General features: G+C 36.9%; 3 protein-coding genes across 3 annotated transcripts in view; 2 read left to right on the forward strand and 1 right to left on the reverse strand.

Annotated features, from left to right (window-relative positions):
* The first annotated feature begins 1,219 nt into the window (after positions 1–1,219).
* On the forward strand, positions 1,220–5,786 carry LOC103717745 (uncharacterized). Its single transcript, XM_017845339.4, has 7 exons — positions 1,220–1,712; positions 2,255–2,443; positions 2,534–2,668; positions 3,743–3,862; positions 3,933–4,019; positions 4,120–4,590; positions 5,340–5,786. Exons 1-6 carry the CDS (start codon positions 1,332–1,334, stop codon positions 4,570–4,572), a joined length of 1,365 nt encoding a protein of 454 aa, XP_017700828.3. The 5' UTR covers positions 1,220–1,331; the 3' UTR covers positions 4,573–4,590; positions 5,340–5,786.
* A 1,765-nt stretch (positions 5,787–7,551) lies between these two features.
* LOC103717726 (uncharacterized) lies at positions 7,552–11,919 on the forward strand. Its single transcript, XM_088715758.1, has 3 exons — positions 7,552–7,791; positions 7,888–8,139; positions 10,556–11,919. The coding sequence occupies exons 2-3, from the start codon at positions 7,894–7,896 to the stop codon at positions 11,312–11,314; spliced, it is 1,005 nt and encodes a 334-aa protein (XP_088571884.1). The 5' UTR covers positions 7,552–7,791; positions 7,888–7,893; the 3' UTR covers positions 11,315–11,919.
* A 6,306-nt stretch (positions 11,920–18,225) lies between these two features.
* The window catches only part of LOC149768265 (uncharacterized), a 47,251-nt gene continuing 45,705 nt past the window's right edge, over positions 18,226–19,771 (reverse strand). The window contains exon 3 of the mRNA XM_089927947.1: positions 18,226–18,255. Coding sequence (XP_089784073.1) covers positions 18,226–18,255 — 30 coding nt within the window. The remainder of the gene's footprint in view (positions 18,256–19,771) is intronic.

A 19,771-nucleotide genomic window follows, 5' to 3' on the forward strand; every position in this document is an offset into this window, starting at 1 on the left:
ACAATGGGCTAAATTTGAAGAAAATTGAAAGTATTTTCAATTTCTTTTTAAAAAAGAAGCTTTAGCTCTTTTTGACACTAGAAAAATATAAAATATGTTTAAAATTAAAGATCCTATGGCTAAAAATAGAAAGGATTATATGTGTGTGAGATTAGTTTATCCAATGCATCTCAAAAAAAATAATAAAAATGTTTCCTTTCTTTAATTTACAATCATAATGGGAAACCTTAACAATGGAGTTCTCCTAACCTCGATATCTTATGATGGTTGGAGTATTGATAATTTGTATAGATGATTTTATTTCTCTATCTCTAAGACTTCTGTTAATCTCATTTTTTAAAAATTCTCTCTTTTATGCGGAGAAAAAACAAGTTGAGCCATATGAGTTTCAAATAGAAAAAAAATGAAATCATTATTTGAACCTATCAATTCTCTATGGGCTAGAATGCAAACAACCTACTGCTGAAGCTTTAGCTTGCTATATACAGAGCTATTTGGGCTCGAGCCAAGCTTAAGACGAAAAGCAATTCTTCAAGCTTGGCTTGTACATTATATAAGCGAAGCTCGAACAAGCTTCTTGGTAAGTGAAGCCAAACTCCTATTTATTTTTTTGAGCCTTAAAAGTTCAAGCTTAGCTTATTTATGAGACACACTTCAGAATATATTTAAGCATGAACTATTTTTCTAAATGAACCAAGCTCAAACAAACTTGTAGCTAAATCAAATTTGAATTGCTAAACAACTCGATTTGATTGCAATCCTATTTATAAGACTTCTTTGTGTAATATTAAAATTATAGACATATAAAATATTTTTTATATTTCCAACAATTCAAATTAAACTACAGTTTTATTGCATCTTTATTGAAAATAAGTAAATCACAAGCCACAATGAAATGAAGCAGCAGTAATGTAATATTTTTTCTTAAATTATGCCACATTTTCTCCATCACTTTCAAAAAGAAGATAAGGATTAAAAAGAAATCAAAACACAAGAAATTCTAACATACGTCCGAAAAAGAATACAAATATATTACAAATTTTTAACAGAAACCGACTTGAGGGAAAAACCATTTTTTTTTTGGTAAATAGGGAAAAACCTTTAACGGCTAGTATTGCTTCACCGATATTGTCCGGTTCCCAACGGCCTCATTACGGCACCATCCTATTTGCCACGTGTCTCGTTCGCTCCCCCCCATCTCGCCAAAACTGTCTCCTTCGGCACTCAAAATTTCAAAACATTCCAACCTGTAATAAACGCGCTCGAATTCCCCCGTCCTCCGTCCCCAACGCCTCCGCCTCCGCCTCCTCTCTATTTCCGACTATCTCGCGATGGTCGGCGACGATGACGCCCCCCGGCCCGGCTCAGGCGCGACTCCCGCCCCGCCGGCTCGTGTCTCGCTCCCACCTTTTGCCCCTTTCGTCTCCCCGACTCCACGCCGCCTCTCCAGCTGCTTCAACGAGCCGAGCCAGGCTGCGACCCCGGCGAGGAAGAAGCTCGCGTGGGTCTCCCTCCAGGGCCGCCTGGTCGGCGCGCAGGAGGCCACGTCAGCCAGCGCCGTAGGAGGGGGCTTGACGCCGGTGGAAGCCGCGGCTTGGGAGCTGTTTACCCCACTCCAACGGGTCCTCATCGTTGCCGTCGTAGCCGTGGCCTCCTCTAAGTCGAAGAGAGCTCGGAAGATAGCGCAACTCCACAGATCGGTAGATATAAGGGTTCGTCATAGATTCGAAAAGTCTTAAATTTTTTGAACCACTGAAGCGATGGAATCATTTATTTCTTGTTTCTTATGGCCATTTTAGTTTGATCAACTGGCTTCCTTCGTTGTTCTTGTATCTTTTTATGGATATGCGTTCTAAAAAAAGCATTGAACTTTTTCACAAATTTAGCTTTCAAAAAGTTAAGCAAGAGGAAGTGAAGGCACGGCCTTTGGTAAATTCTCTGTCTTGACAAAGAGTCTTTTTTACATGAAAAACCGCTTTTTATTTCGGTAGGTATTCCGTTAAGAACTAAGATTTCTTTATGGAGTTCTTCGCTTGCTAGTCTTGTATGGTAAAAGTTCTTTCCCGAATGCATTTGATATCTGGAAAATCATTTTCTCCTTTTTTTTGTGGAGGTTTGAGGATTAGTTTTTTATTCTGCTCAGTAGTTATGGCCTTATGGGATTTGGCGTACCTTCCGTAGCTGTTTTTTTTTTTTGTGTTGGGGAGGGGGCGGCGGTCTGGAAAACTTAACAATTCAGTTTCAAATGAAGCAGGATCAGGTGCTGCTAAGCATGCAGCAGAAGCTCGACAACTTGTGTGAGCGGATGAATTCTGGAATTGCTGCTGCCCAGAAGCGGGATTCTAGAGGAGCTAAATTGGGTGGCAACAGATGTTCAATTTTGGAATTGAATCCTGGGAGTGGCATTATTCCTCTTTGCAAGAACTTGTCACATAGGGCAATGGTGGGAGCTCTGGCTGACTAAAAAGAATTGAATTTTATATTTATATTAACATTTTGTATTTTCATATGGCCTTAACATTTTCCCTTACAGGATCTGAATGGAATAGAATCTACCAAAGATGAGATGCTGAAGACCTCAATCGTGAATATGGCGGAGCAAGAGGAGCGTCGAATGTCTGATTTGTCTGATTTTTGTTGGAGTGTGACATCTTCTGCAGATATTCAGGTGCTTGAACTGTTAAACTCTTTGATAGATCCAAGATGATCGATTATTATGTCCAGGGGAAACAGAGACATAAAGTTGGATTGCCTTTTTGTTGGTCTAAACCATGTTTAGACTGGGATTTTGCCTTTGTGCTTGCAAAGTACTGACTGGGATTCCATAGTTGGTGAAGTTTTCTGAACAGCTTGGTGATGCTTTCTTGACATTTCTTGCATTCTCTTAATTGAAAAGAAACTTTATTTTGATATGTTCTGAGCCTTAATTTTTTCCATTCTAGCATGGTTTTATTTGCTATTGAGAAACTGTCGCCAACTAGATAATATCTAAATAAAAATTATGGATTCAGTTCGATGTTCTGTTCATTCTGAAAATATTTCCGTGCCATTCTTCAGGAGGTGATTAGGAATAAGATATCACTGGTTGTATTCTATACTTGTTTACTGTTTCGGAAGTTTTCTTGAACCTTAGGTATTTTTCATTCGAGTATGTTGCTATTTGGTTAAGAGCATTTGTCACCAACCTACCTAATATCTGAATTTAAATTGTGGATTCCATTAGTTGCTTTATGTTTTGTTGTGCATTCTAAAAACATCCTCTTTTTTATCCTGTGCTTCCAAGATGGTCATGGATAGGACCTAGATTTGCCGTCTTGATACCGGACTCCGTATCAGTATCATACTAACACAGTATCAGTACGGTACGGTATGAACTGTTTTTGACGTACCGAGTATCGATACGCTACCTGTATTGGATACTGGTACCCAAACCGGTATGGTATGGAACACCCCATACTGCCTGATTCCATACCATGATAGGACTTGGTTAGTTGTGGTTAAGACTTGTTTAGTCTTTAAGAAGTTCTCTTCATCATTTGCTTTGCTAGTACAATTTGCTGAGTAGAGAAAGTTTTGAATTATTGAACAGTTGTTCTTGTACAGTTGGATTTAATTACTAATTTACTGGCCGGTTAGTTATTTATTATTGTTATTTGTACTAATGCTTATGGAATATACATGATCATTTAAACACGGTTATGTGATTTTCCCTGCATAATATCCGGACTTCAATTGCATTCAGTTGAGCTCACTGGCGGCAGAGCAAGAATTTTACAACCTTAGAAACGAGTGTGAAGAGAAGGATGCTACCATAAAGGAACTGACTGCTGCTGCCCATGCATCCAGTGTTGCCGACTCTAAGGTGCGTCTTCTTTTGTTGGTTCTTACTTGAGAAGATAATTTGATATTTTATCCTTTTTACTCCTGATTAGAGGATTATGGAGTTGGAGGAGATCATAAGAAGGAAAAATATGGTAATATCCAAATTGAAGAAAGACATGGTGTTTCTAGAGCAACAGGTAAAAAGAACTGGTACCAGTTTCATTGGATTTGCAGAACCTGGAAGTTATAGGTTGCCTCTGGTTAACATCAAGTTACTGAAGTGAATAATGGATGTAGGTTATTGAACTAACAAGGCTTCGAAGAGCCTCTTGTTCTGCTACAAACTCTGATATTAGGCAGCTCCCGGTCATGGCAAATAATATTCTCTATGACATGAGTAGCACTAGTCCATCATCATCAGATTGTGATTCTCCTGTGGAGCACAAAGAACTCTGCTCTCAAGGATCAATTGCCTATTGTAGTCCTCAGCAAGAAGCCTTTGCAGCAGTAGAAAGTCAGAGGCAACCTTCAACCAAATCCTTTTCTTCCTTAAACAGATCTTCAGGGAGGGTTCTGATGCGGCGCTCTGTTAGCCCTCTTAAAGAGAATCAAATGATTCAGAGAGCTGAATCAACTGTGGTGCTAAGACCCAGGCAATTGTTATCTTCTAGCGTCGATTCAAAGAAAATTAAAAGGCGCACTCAGCAGGGATCAAAGAACATTTCTGCTCCCCAGAAGAGATGGGTTTAGGTGCTTTTGTTTAACTTGGTAATATTTTTTACTCGGGCATTATGTTTCTGTACTTTCTGATGCATTTACAAGAAATTCACATCTTTGCGCTGCCATTTGTTTGATCCTAGAACTTAAGAAAGTTTCAGTGAAATAGTCACAACAAACATTTTTTTTGAAAAAGAAATTGATGCGGCATTTGGTAGTTTCATTTTGCATTTCTGGATTTACTGAAAGTTGGATTACATTGGTTGTGCCTCACTTGATTTTTCTCAAGTCAGTATCGTTGCCATTTTCAATAGGTTTATAAGGTTAGAGCAAAATCACCTTACCATTACGAGGCATGACCGTGGCTTTTGTTTGGGAATTTTCAGAAAGTTATATCATATGTTAAACTGCATCATTAATTTGATCTAGGTGGAACAGAAGGGGCATGTTCATTGTATCCATCTATGGAGCAGCACATTAAGCATTTGGAATTTTCCACCTGCACATTGCCAAGTATGGTGTTATTTGCACCTCAGCTAGATGAATGAGTTTGAGAAACATAGATTTATTACTAATAATGCATAGTTAGATATTGTGCAAGCTGAAATCTAGGCCAATGAATTGGCTACCAGTAAATGTAATCAACACCTATGGATGCTTTGTTGCTTGTAATTTTTTTTTTCTTCAGTTTTATGCTGCAATTTGTGTTACAAAAATTAATAGAACTTCCTATTCACTTTTTATCCCTTGTATGGTCTTAATATTTCTCTTATACTATCTCTTGATCATTTGATTCACAGAAACAAGAATATTTCCAGAAGGAGCACCAGAACCGGTACTACTAGAAGCTAATGTTTGGAATGCAAGGAAGAAGACTGAATGTTATAAACAATGCACATAGCAAGCATGGGAAGTAGCTGAGTTACACTTCACATTGTATATAGTGTTTTGCTCTCTTGCTGATGAAGACAATGGAGATGAATGATGATGAAATCATTGAACAGTGGAAACATCTATATGTCAGTACTTCACTGTAATTTGTGTCAGGCACACTTTGTCCTAGTGTCATGCTATTCAGTGATATAGAAAAATATTGATTTAATTTTCTGCTATTAGCACGCATTTTCATATATACATTGATGCTGGAATATTGTTTTGGAATGGAACAAGGCAAGCTAACAGTGTATAACAATACACATGATATAACAAATACTTCTCAAATCCTCTGGAAAAATAAAGTTTTTTGTTGCCTTCTACCAGGGTAGTTTTCCTGGCCGTTAACTTATTTTATTTTTTATACATTCTCGCATGTTAGCAAACATCGGTCATGTAAGTGTTCTGTTTTGAATTCTGCAATGAGAGTTTACTGTCAGGGATAATGAAAGATGATATCTGCTTCTTGGCTTAATAGATTGCAGAAATCATGAGAATAAACATTCTGAATTCCAGCAAACTCTCAAACTTTTGACATCAGACATGACAAGGTTAAGCCATTAGCTGACAAATTTTTCTCTAAAGCTGTTCACCTAAATAATAAAAAAATTGAATCATGGCTGTACTTTGAAGAATCATGAGTATCAATCCTGCTCTGAACACCAGAAAAAACATGGAGCTTGGGATTTAAAGGAAAATGCGTTGCAAAAAGAACTGGAATGACATGGACTAATAATTCACATGACTGAAGGATAAATGATGGAACCAAATATATGATTCACTCCTGTCAACAACCTAATGTATCAAGGTACTAAATACAACCTAGGTCATGAAATTTGTAAAATTACCATAGTTCAGTGGAAAATTCGATGCGGATAAATACCTTTAGCAGCTAATACTCTTGATAGTACGGTAGTAGCATCCGGTTCAGATCTTTAAAACAGAAAAATAGATCAAATGAATTGTTTTCATCGATATAGTCTATTTTCTTGGCAGAAGGGATGCATTTGAAAGGCCTGCATAGAAATACAATTCAAGGGCATGATCAGTTTGATGATTATCCTAAATTACACTATAAATAAACATGTTAGTTTACATGGTAAGATTTGGGAAAAAAGATCTGTGGAAAGTTTATAGATATACAGATAATAACTCAATTATAGTTTTCGAGGAAAGAAGGTTATGGCTGAGATTCATTTTGTACAAATTCAAAAGAGGACGATGGCCATCTTCTACTCAGATACATCCAGAGTTTGGTGGCTGGATGTAGTTCATTTCAGGTTGCCCATGTGTTTCGGGAGGCGAATACGACAGCAGACTGACCGCCTCTTTTGCTATTCATCACTCCGGAGATGTTTTATGGATAGGGACTATTCCTGCTCCCTACCTTTGTGTACTTTTAATTTCTTTTGACACAAGGGTAGAACTCACGCCAAGCTGACGTGAGCTACCTAAGTACCAAAAAAAAAAAAAAAGCCCTTGTCCTTTTGCTTTGGGAAAATTAGGCAACAATAATAATCATTAGCCACCACAGAAAAAAAAGAAAAAAACAAATTACAAGTAAATACGTGCAACTTGCATTACAATATACAAATAAAAGAAAATCGAAAGGCAAGTTTAAAGTTACACACATTTTAAAAGAAAACAGTAAAGAAAGGTTAGTATGAACACTAGAAATATTTGCAATTGGAATAAGACATGCAATGTTTATAAAAAAAAAAAAAGACATTACAATCATTGGGCTACTGCCTCCTAAAAAATTGATTAATTCTTTCCAAATATGAGATCGGAGAGGAGACATGTACCGCAATTTTTTGATGGTAAAAAATGTTTCATCTTTTCTTTGCATTTTATTGAGGAAATATTTTTTTTTATTTTTGTAATTACTAAAGAGTGACCACGACTGCCGATTGCTGGATCCCATCACCACTAATCGCAACTGAACCGTCGGAACCATTTAAGACATTCGTAGGGCACCGTCCTCCGTTAGTTCTTATCAACCCATGCTCAAATCCAACCATCCGATCGTCAGAGGTACTAAAATTTTCAAACTTGAAACCAGGAGGAATGCACCACCACGGTAACTATTACCCCACCATCATAGCCGAACACACTTTTCGAGTCCGCTCACCGCCCGAAACCCCCAAACTCCCCCCCTCCCCCCATTCTTTAAATTCGAATTATCCCCCGTCGGCTGCGGATCCACGCCTCCATGTGGATCGCTAGCCCCACACCCCTCTTCCTTCCCTGAGACCAAGAAGAATCCGAAGCCGAAGAGATCAGAGAAGAAGAAGGAAGAAGAATCCGAAGCTAGTTCCGGTGAGAAATATAATATTCTTAGATCATTTCTTGGGATTTTTTGCCATTCTTTGTGTTTTTTTGGGTGATCTTTTGGTGCTGGAATGGGATTCGAAGGTCGCGATGCCGGAGGCGAGGAACTGGCCTGTGCGGGGAGGAGGGGCGGCAGCGGGGGGGATCGGTGGTGGCTTCTTTATCCGGAGGGGAGCGTCGCCGGTGACAGAGGCAGGGCCGAGGCGGGTCCCGAGCCGGCGGTTCGCGGATGGGAAGGAGAACATCCCACCGTGGGCCGTGACTCGGAGGAGGAAGAGTCCTCTGCCGACATGGTACCCTCGGACGCCTCTTCGGGACATCACCCTCATCGTCAACGTAAGGATATTTCTCCCCGCCCCATTTTGAGCCTGTTCTTTGATTCATAGTAAGAGGTCTTTTCTTTTTTGATGGGATCGGCTGGCTTTCTTTTTCCATTTCAGAAGATTTATGATCGTTTTCGTGGAATTTACTTCTTGAAACGATGGAATGGTTAACAGATCCTCAATAGACGGGTGCTGCTTGTGTCTTTGGAAGTTTCGGACTCTTCATTTCTATTTTTTAAACGATTAGAATATACCTTCTTGGAAATTATTAGTTCCTCAGATGACGATGCTCTGTAATGTGGCGTTTTCATGCATTTCTAGAATCTTCTAGCTCATACTTAGAGTTTTATTTTGTTCCGTGGGTTGTTTATTTTATCCGGTGATCAGAGTATCGGCAGTGCAATCTGTAACCGGATGAATAGATGGGAATTTATATGCTTTCTTGACAGTTGTCTGAAATTTAGTTGCCTACTCGTGTTCTTACATCTAGAGCAATCAGGAGAACGATCGACTTGCTTGGATATCTATTTTCTTCGGCACCTCTTGTTTTCTTATTGAATTCAATTCAGTGACTGGTTTGGTATTTATGTCGTCTCTGTTGCCATGCTTGAAGTTCTAATTTACTGCATACCATCATGAACTATGTGGTTTATTTCTTTAACTTCTGTTGATTAATTAAAGCTGCATCAATATGCAAATCTTTGTCTCATGAATGAGTGAAGATCATTAATATCATGATAGACATATGTGGCTTGTATGTTTTTTTTTTCCACAATCTGAGTCATTGATTGAAAAGATACCCTGAAAATGATATTGCTCCAAAAAAGTTTTCTCAACTTGATGGAAGATTGGGACCGATTATTGTCTATTGCATGTGGCCTCTTCAATTTTGAGTTTGATGAATTTTGGAATATTGTTACTGCTATGATTGATCAATGCGTGGTTTATTCTTTTTAATTGATGAATAATGTTCAAATGGTGAAGAACTTTTGGAATGTCTCTTTACTTTTTCTGAAGGAACAGAAGCAAGTAAATTTCTCCCATTTAAAATATTATAATACATTATTCAATGAGTATGCTGGAGTGCTTGCACAGAGACTTTGGTGTTATCTGAGTTTGAAGTAGGAAAACCAGAATTTTACACATCTTTGTTACTACATGTCATTTTTAGTCGACTTTTTTCTATTGGTTGTTTTCTTTGATCTTTTGATAGGATTATTACATGAGTAGTCCGTGATCCTCGAATGGAAACATGGTATTTGTCTGGTTTGGGGTCAACATGGGATGTGAGAACTTATTTTTCATTTTCATTTTACGACCACTTTATGGAATATTCTCTTCTGTTCATTGAAAAAATTGGTGGTTTTTCACTGACTAGAGAGCACCATAGGATCATTATATTGGTGATTGAATTGACCCCTCTGATTGTAGAATGGCACTTTTTTTTTTATGTAGATCAAATGAGCTGGTCCAGGATCCAAAACAAATTCTAATCAAAACAAGGAAAAATAGTGGAAGGGAAGAACAAATATTGGAGAGAGAACCAAACTTGTTTTAGTAAGAAAATAAAGGCCGAAAAGAGCAAAATTTGTTTCTCTACTTACAAAGACGCCACACAAAGCCCTCTCTCATGTCCTGCTTTAATAATTGCATGATTCCTCTGCAAATTTGATGTTGTATGAATTTTTCTATCTTGTCCTGCTTTAATAATTGCACATGTATTTATTAAGTAGTAGCATGAGAACCAAAGTTTTTAGTTTTGACTCCTAATCCACTTCTGTATGCTTTGATTAAAGTTAGCAGTCCATTTTGCTTTGATCTTCTCCTTTTTTTAAAATTGTTTTCGTACAAATTAGATCAGCTTGTCAGAAAGCCCTTGAAGCATTCTAGGTATATTAGTGAACTTGGACAAGTAATAGCTGGACATAATTCTTGATGTCATAGTTCTTCTTTATGACAACTGCTTTGAATCCTAGAAGTGCACTACTTTACAGTTGAAGTGAGTAATCACATTTTGAGTTTCAGAATTTCATTTTGTTATACACTTTTAATAATTGACTATTTTATTGATATCTTTTAAGTAGCTGTTGTTCTTGAGTAGATCAATCTGTTTTAAAGGAATATATGCGGCTCTTCATCTTGAAAGGGTGTCTTGTACTCACTTGGCATTATGTTTATCGACTTGCTGTTTTGATTAAATTTATTCTGTTTTTTCAAGTAATTTTTTGATCATCCATTTTCGGACATACTTGGCAGAGATGTCTTACATGTAGTATTATTTTTGTTAATTTCAGAGTTGAAGCTGAAGAGCTATGAATGAAATATTGATTTAATTCATGTCAGCTTTATTGTCTCACTATTACCACCGTTTTTCTTCCTGATGAATTTTACACAGACTAGATTTTTGATTTGTTTTTGAAATTTATTAGGCTTTGGAGAGGAGAAGGAGCCGTTTGCGAGCAGCTCGGGCTCAGCAGAATGCTCAGCAGAGGGACGTTGATCCTGAAGCAACTCCCCAACCGACAATATCCACAAATCCCTTGCTGCAGGAGCCAAGTGATTCTGAACGGACTCGACATGAACCAAGTGTTTCTGAACAGACTCCAGTCAACCAATTCCTCCCGTCTGATATTTCTGATACCTCCTCAATTCCGACGTTCACAAGTTTTACCTCTGCTTCTCCAATTGAGCATCCACTGCAGGCATCTTCCTCTTCCAGTTCACTTCCTCCTGCTGAGCACTCACGACAGACCACATCTGTTTCCAGCAATCTGGCACCTGATGATTCGAAGCCTACTGAGTATGAGATGAAGCCATCATGCTCAATTGAACGTCCACTGCAGACATGTTCTTCTTCCCACCCACCCCAGACCATACTTGTTTCTACCGATCTAGCACCTGATGATTTGAACCCTACTGAGCATGCAAAGAAGTTGTCGACCTCAATTAATGATCCAGTGAAGACATCCTCCTCTCCCAGTTCACTTTCTTCATCGGAGCTGCCACAGCAGACTGCAACTGTTTTTACCAATCAGGCACCCCACTATTCAAACCCAATTGAATATGAGAAGAAGCTGTCGAGCTCTATTGATGAGATCGAAAGGGTTGTGAAAAAAAATCTGGAGAGAACCACGAAGGTGCCAGCCAAGAAGGACACTCAGAAGAGCACACTGATGTCGCTGCGATAAGTGAAACAATTCGTTTCACGGATTGAAGTGAGAAAAATTTTGGAGGAGATTCATCATTCTGATGATATTTTTCCTGCCCCGTCTGCCCCGTCTGCTGCTAAGTCAGTAATTTTGCTGCCTTCTTAATTTCCTTGGCGCCCTGCCAGCTTATAGCTCAATTTGGACTGAGGATTCTGTTGCTGTTCTTCCTCTTTCATCCAAGTTTCTGCTGGGCCTTTGATTCAGGTGTCTGTTCCGACCTCTGTACATGTAGAGCTGTTCCCTAATTTGCTGCTAGAGTAGCATCTCGTCCATTTCTGATGTGTTTTTTGCTTTATTTTGGGCTTCTGCTGGACCTAGGTTCAGGTGTGCGTTTGTTCTGACCTCTGTACATGTAAGGTAGTTCCCTGGTTTGCTACTAGAGAAGGACCTCCTCCCAGTATCTGCTGTGGTCACTCTTTGTTTTGGGTTTGTGCTGCTGATGTAGTAGGGGTTTAGGTACCGTGTCTCACATCTTGTACATTTGGGGCCTTTTTGGTTTTGTTACATGTGAAGCCTTTCATAATCTGAACATTGTATCTTTCCCTATGGCTATAAAAAGAAAAAAACAATGCTTTTTGAGATTGTAAGCTGTACAGAATAGTCGATCTTTTTTTTTTTTATTGATTATGGTTCAAATAGAATTCCTGAAAGGAAACGTCAGAGTTTTCTTTTAATATATATCAGATCATGTTGCTGGCCATTGCGCTTATGGCTCTTATTTAATAAGTTGTCACGCTTCCGATCCAAGCCGCACACTCGTAGTGAATTCTCCTCACGAAATATGTAAGACATCTCATCATGATATCAAAATCAGACGGTAAAAATAATTTAATCAATAATATGCAATCTTTTTTTCATCAACTAACTCAACCTACAATGTCTCACAATTTCAATATTAGTCTAAGGTAATGTATCAATTTAAATAAATTTTAAGTTAAGATAATTCGTGCCACAATTCTTCTAGTCACTCTTCCATGTTGTAAAATTTCGATTGAGCTAATTCTTTGGATCTATAAAAATAGTAGAAAACCGTATAATTAGTTAGATAGCCTAGTAAGTTATGAATACCATAACTAGACAATTCAATAATAATATAAAATATAAATACAAATTACGATGAATCAGTATAAAGATATAATCAATTTAGTTTCAAAACAAATCTATTGAAATCCGTATCTTTCAAATATCCGTATACATAATCATAAATTTGATTCGAAATTTATCATATTTAACTCAACAGTCTTTAACTATGGCCACACTTATATCTTGTGGCTAGGCTAGAAACTGTACCGCACTTATATCCTGCAGAGGAGGCCAAAATGCCGCATTATACCCTGCGGAGTGAGCCAGAATACCGCACTTATGCCTTGCGGAGTGGACAAGAATACCACATTTATATCCTGTGTGGGGCTAGCATTGCTAATGCATAACCACTAATAGGTAGGATCTAGAAAGAACATAGTCAGATTGAGAGTTTCAAATCTGATATACATCAAAGTTCTTTTTGTAAAATAATAAATGTATCATAATCTGATCAAAATCTGCATATACGATGCAAGAACCGTAAATATAATAATAGTCCGAAAAATATTACTCCAATTCACATACGTATATTTCATTCAAATCACCATCTCGAAAAATTCATAAATCACATATAAATCCATTAACAATTTATTCGATGTAAAAATAATATTATATAAATAAAAAAATCTAGAAAAGGTAGATCATTACTTACTTTGCAAATGCGATCCAACTAATAGATCCAAGCCTCGGTCCGGCGAGGTGGTCCAGCGTCCCCTTCCGGCGACAAGTTGAGGAAGACGAATGGAGGAGAAACTTCTAGTCGGCAGCTCGATCTCGATGAACTCGAAGGAAGGAGGAGGAACTCTATAAATAAATTTTTCCTAGCCTTATCTGACGGTATCATGATTGCGATGAACCCTTCATCTTCATCACAATAGGAGAGGAATCGTCATTGCGATCGGAGAGGAGGAAGAAGACTCCAGCCAGAGTCTTCCTTCCTATTGCCTTTGGGCTGGGCCGGTCATATGGACCAGACTTAGTCCACTGGGTTTCACAAAAGTGGTGTTGATTGTTTTGTTGTTACAAGATCTTTTTTCTGAAAGTGTAAATTATTTTTATCTATATTCTGTCTACTGATGGTCTACTTTGTGATAAAGATGTTCTAATGAGTTATTTTGGTCTTTAAATTGTGGCAGTATATTTTCTTTCATGTGGACTGTAAAGCCTTGTTTCGGCTTGGACAACCTCATATATGTATATGATTTAAACTCGGTTTCCTTCCCACCTAAAATACATAAAGGGTTGTGGGAACAACCTTAGTAGGAATCCGGTTTAAAATATACATCGCAGTCTTTATGGCTTTACCCCACAAAAATTCAGGTAATGTAGTCACTAATCATATATCTTGTCATATCCAATATGGTACGACTATGCCTTTCAGCTACACTATTCTGCTGAGGCATTTCAGACATTGTATATTGAGCCACAATACCATGTTCCTAAAGAAATCTAGCAAATGGTCCCATGTTGCGACCATTCTCATCATATTTTTTATATTATTCATGACCTCTATCTGATCTCACAACTTTTATTTGTTTATCTAGTTATTTCTTAACCTCTGCTTTGAAAACCTTAAAAGCATCCAAGACTTGAGATTTTTTCTTAATTAGATAAACATAACAATAACGTGAGAAGTCATCAATAAAGGTGATGGAATATTTGTCTCCGGGTATGGATTAAGGAGAACATGGTCCACATATATCTATATGTATCACTTCAAGTAGTATCGAACTTCTTGTGGCATTTTTCTTGGTACTTTTAGTTTGCTTTTCCTTAATGCAATCTATACAAATACTGAAGTCCGTAAAGTGAAGAGTTTGTAAAACTCCATCCTTTACTAATCTTTCAAGCCTCTCTTTCGAGATATGACCTAACCTTTTATGTCACAACCTCAATGAAGTTTCAGTTTCATGACTACGCTTGGTGCCAACATTCATATTTACATGCAGGGTGAGAAGCGAATGAGAAAATAATGTATCGAGGTTTATTTTGTACAAACCATCACATAAAATTTCACTACCAACAGAAACATTGTTTTTCATGATAGAGAAGGTTTTATTCTTGAATTCAAAAGTATGTCCTTCTACATCAAGGCGAGACAAGGAATTTATGTTTTTGGAGATAGAAGGAACATAATGTCTTTGGTAAATCTAAACAAAAACTAGAATCAGAAACAACTATGTAGGTTCCAATAGCATTTATTTCAGCTTCAAATTTATTCCCCGTAAAAATGGTTTTCTCATTTCTGTGTGGCCTGTGGGTTGTCAGAAATTCCTGCATAGGATTACACACATGAATTGTGGTACCAAAATCTAACCACTAAGTATTAGAAGGTATGTCAGTTAAATTGGCTTCAAAACACACTAATGAAAGAAAATTACCTCTCTTCAAGCCATGCCTTATGCTTTCGATAATCCTTATTCATATGTCCCTTTTTTTTATAGAAGAAACATACCACAGTTTTCTTATCTGCACTGTTAGATGCAGTAGACTGTGTATCATTTTTTGGTGGCTCTTTTCTTTTAGATTTTCCTTTTCCATGTCATTTACCTTTATGACCTTGTGACATGATGTGGACAGATTGCAGTCTTTCTCTTTGTAATCTCTCTTCCCCTTGCACACACATCACAGTTTAAGTTCATTCATTGTCCACTTACCCTTTGTCTACTATAATTGAACTTAAATGGACCAAACTGCAGAGGAAGAGAGTTGAGAATGAATTGCACCAAAAAGGGCTCTGAAATAGTACATATTCATTAAATTAAGGCCATGTTTGGGAGAGCTGTTAGTAGTAGAGATTTTGAACGTAGAGCTGTTGGAAGTAGAGCTGTCTGAAGCAGAGCGTTTATAAAAAGCTGTTTGCTGTTTGGTAACTACATTTCTAAAGTGCTGTGGTACTTTAACATGTGTTTGGTAAACAAACTGAGAAAGTACTTTTGTGTGACAAAATGACCATAAAGGACATTACCAGTATTATACAACAGAGCATAATAAAATATAATATATATTAATACATAAATATATGATATAGTATAATATTAATGTAATGTAATATAATATTATTATAATATAGTACTATAACATTATGTATTCTAGAATAATAATTTAATATAATATTAAATTATTTAACATAACATATCAATATCAATATATTATGATGTAATGTAATATAATATTATATTTATAGTATAATACAATAATAAATATATAAAATATTATAATTATTAGTGTAAATTAATTTTTTATCCTTCTAATAACCATTTATCTCTCTAATAAATTTTCTAGCTAAGTGACAAAATTGGTTAAATAATTACTAATATTATTTATTATTTATTTAGATCAGATTATTTTCCACTCACTCATTAGTTTTTTAATTTATTTTATTTAGTTATATTTATTTATTATTTTATTTCATTGAAATATATAGGGGTCGCCGGCCATGGGTGGTGGCCGGCATGGTGGCTACCACCATGGGTAACCACGAGCTCCCAAAACAAACAAAAAAAAGAAACAAAAAAAGAGAGGAAGAAGGAACAGTGGCGGCGGCGTTGAGAGGAAGAAGAAGATAGAGAGAGAGGAGAAGGGGATGGGTGAGAGAGGAAGAGGCGGGATGAGAGTTTTAGGGGAAAAAAGTAAGATTTAAATGGGGTATTTTGGTCCAAAAAATAGCTTCCCAACAAAGCTGAAAACAACATTTTTGGAAAGCTCCAAATTGGAGCTTCTCCCCAAAAGCTGTTTTCAGCTTTCCGCAAAAGCTGAAACAGCTTTTCGAAAATTTTACCAAATACCATTTTTTATCTGAAAGTACTTTTGGAAGGCCAGAAAGTGCTTTTTGGCCCTCCAAAAACTCCCCCAAACAGGGCCTAAGTTGTTCAGCCAAGTCATGCATTTTCATAATGTGTGCACGCACACCACTTACCCCATCATACCTTTTAGTTGTTAAGGTGGCCATAAGAGTCCCTACAACCGCTTTGTTAGAAGCTTTAAATTGTTGCTCAATAAATGTCAAGAATTTACGAGCCTTGGTGTTAGTAGAAACTGATTTGTGAATATTCTTCGTAATTTTGCTCTTCATGATCATAAGGCTTGGGCGCTTGGAACGCTCCTAATTTTCATAAAGAGTTTTCTCTTTAGGAGAACTTTCTGTAGTGGGTTTGGTAGGCTCAACAATTCGTAGGCACATGTCCAAATCTAAACTTCCCAATGTAATTAGTATTTGCTCATGCCATTCAGAAAAATTGGAACCATTCAATTCTGGAATGTCGGACATGTTTCTTGGAAGTGCTTGAGCCACAATGAAATCACACAAATCCATGCTATAAGTTATCCTTAATTCAGACTTATTACATATAAAACACTATTGAGCAATCTAGTGCATCATCACATCCCACCTTTGGGTCAAAAAAATGACATTCGATCGATTCACTCTATAAGCAATCGTATAAGCAATCTATTGCATTGCCACATCCCACCTTTGGGTAAGAGATTATAACATGCTAGTGATTCACTTAATAAGTTTGATGAGTGATCTAGTGCATCATCATATCCTACCTTTAGGTTAGGATAATGACATGCTAGTGATTCACTCAATAAGTGATGTTCCTTTATTCACTTAAATTGCCTTCATATTACTAATATTGAATTGACATCTACCTTTAGGTATAATGAACAATACGATATAGTAACCTTCCATCTTTAATAAATTGCCTTTGGGCTAATTTATCATCTTATGATGGCAAACCGTAATGCTTAATCAACTCCACCATAATATCAAGGTAATTGGGCCACTTTGGTGACTACCAAATCAATTTGATATATATCCTTTATAATTGATAAGCAATAAGAATATTTCAATATCCAGCATTTCGAACAACATTAAATAATAGATATAATAGTCTCAAAATAATTTTAATCAATTATTTAAATAAACTAATATAAAATGCTCAATAATTGAAAGGATTTTTTGCATGGATACCCTTCTAATATCGGACGTGAATACCTTTCCAAAATTGATATTTGCATGTATACCCTCGTAAAACTCTATTATTGTACAAATACCCATAATACAATGGTTGTTCTAACGGTGTTAAAAAAATTATACTTAAATTCCCCCCCCCCCCCCCCCCCCCCCCCCCGATATGAATCCAACCGTCGTATGATGCCGTCCCGGTTGCACACCCTCGCGTGACAAAAGGGAACGATGGCCCCACGTCCTACCAAACCTGTCCCGTCCTCTCTCATGGTTGGCTCTTGGTCCATGGTTGGTTGTCCTGAAATGGCTAAAGCTTTGTGGACCTAGGCCCGACGTGTGGTCTCTGCATGAGAAGTTTTGCGGACGAAGGGAAAGAACAAAACAACAGCCTGCCACTATAGGAAAACCAACTTATCCCGACGCTTCTTGGGACCTTTAGCGACGCTTATAAGCATAGGCTAAAGTACCGCCGATGCAATGCGAAACGTCGCCAAAGCGTCGGCGATACCAGAATGGCAAAACTTTTTGCCGATTCAGGACAAAAGCGTTGGCAAAAATCGGAATTTGCCAACGCTTAAAAAGCGTCGGCGATAACCCGACGGACAAAGTCCTCACGGTTTTCTTCCGATTTTTCCTGACACTTTAAAGCGTCGAAAATTGCCGACGCTTTGAAGCATCAGGAGATCCGCATTTTCTGTCGCAAACGTAAGCGTTTGAAGCATCGGTATAAGCGTGCCGGGGCTGTGCCACGACGTCTTTTACTGACGCTTAAAAGCATCAGAAATTGTATTTTTTTAAAAAAATAAAAGTACCAATTCATATTATAAAACACACATTATAAAACATGCATTATAACAATATAAACCTGTATTACATTGATACATTGACACAAACATTCAGATCATTCGAAATATGAATATTGTCATATTTGATTAAAAATTTGCTTAATAAGTTTAGAATTACAATGTACTATGAAAAATAAGAAACATATACATATCAAACTCATAAAAAATAGTCTAGAAGGCATCAAGGACGAGATTCAGCTCCATCATCATCATCTCTACGAGCGTTTGAAGTATCAGAAATCTGCAAAAAAAAAAGAAGAAATCTTAGAAGTTAGGAATAATGTGATACATTAACTCATATATTATAATTGATAATATGTAAAGTATTCAAATATATATAGTTATTTACCTGAGAAGGAAGAAATCGTTGTAACATAGATGAAATATTCGCAAGCTGAGACTGCAAATTTGCTTGGTTCTACTTTAGCTCTTTAATAGTTGCTTGAAGATGACAAACTTCTGCAGTGTTACTACCTTCTCTGGTATTTCTTGTATACGTGCCCACTGAAGAAAACTAAGTGAGGATAACTCCAACGCCGTAACCCCTCACTCGACTATAACGCTTTGGGCCCATCAATTCAGCGAGCACTTGAGCTTCAATATGACTGGTCACGTCGGATGATGATGACTCCCCAATGCGCTCTGAAATAAGATTTGTTGTCTTATCCTATATCTCTCAAAAGAAAAAGTTAAATTAATATATGCCAATAATAAAACAAAAAAAATACAACACAAGTCAAAGATGAATACATATAACTATATCTCTTGACTCCTTCCGAACAAAGCTGCCATCTCGGTGGGTGTGAGTCATCTTATAAAACTCCACCCTACCAGGCTCCCTCCCATTATCATCCATCTACAACAAAAATTATATTTAAAGAGTATACATGCTATATGATAGAATAATTTAAGATAAATTTAAAGAGTTTCAAAAAAAACTTACGAATTTAGCTCTACGCCTCGCATAACTCATGGAGCCTGTTGTCCAATTCATGTTTACCTAAAAATATGCTAAACAGATCGTTGTTAGAATTGACAAACAAAGTTTAATTTAATTTTACTCTTACATTTTCTACTCGAAGAATAGTGGTCGTAAGAGGTTGATCCACAGGGAGGCGATTGGAGTTGCATAAAAATTAAAACGTTCACTCGGATTCGAAATCGATTTTTGAATGATAAAAGAAAAAAACATTACTTCGGGGATGTGGAATGATTCTCTAGTCTATCAGAGAATGTTTTCTATTTGAAAATAAACAAAGGAGAGAAAGAAAACTTGCAATTGAATTCTAATGCAGAGTAGGGATCGATTCCTAAAGACATAATATAAATAAAAACTGCAGATCGAATAGCAAAGAAAAATTTTAGAGTTATCTTAAAACTAAGAATTTCAAAATGCATAAAATAAATTGCAGAAATTGAACTGAAACTTAGACACGGATTTCATAAAATAAAAATTAAAAATTTCGTAACTAGAAATGATTACAGAAGTAAAAAAATTGAAGATGAAGCCTAATGCTTCTTTTCTTCTACAAATAA

Source organism: Phoenix dactylifera, chromosome 2 (genome assembly GCF_051530095.1).
Source record: "Phoenix dactylifera cultivar Ajwa chromosome 2, Ajwa_hap1_PhDact_Kaust_v1.1, whole genome shotgun sequence".
Lineage (NCBI taxonomy): Eukaryota > Viridiplantae > Streptophyta > Magnoliopsida > Arecales > Arecaceae > Phoenix > Phoenix dactylifera.

Excerpts from the sequence above, each read along its gene's own strand:
- LOC103717726 (XM_088715758.1), top strand. The coding sequence starts at position 7,894 with ATGCCGGAGGCGAGGAACTGGCCTGTGCGGGGAGGAGGGGCGGCAGCG. Across the intron at positions 8,140-10,555 it reads ACATCACCCTCATCGTCAAC|GCTTTGGAGAGGAGAAGGAG; the intron begins GTAAGGATATTT and ends GAAATTTATTAG.
- LOC103717745 (XM_017845339.4), top strand. The coding sequence starts at position 1,332 with ATGGTCGGCGACGATGACGCCCCCCGGCCCGGCTCAGGCGCGACTCCC. Across the intron at positions 2,444-2,533 it reads ACTTGTCACATAGGGCAATG|GATCTGAATGGAATAGAATC; the intron begins GTGGGAGCTCTG and ends TTTCCCTTACAG. Across the intron at positions 4,020-4,119 it reads TGGTGTTTCTAGAGCAACAG|GTTATTGAACTAACAAGGCT; the intron begins GTAAAAAGAACT and ends TAATGGATGTAG.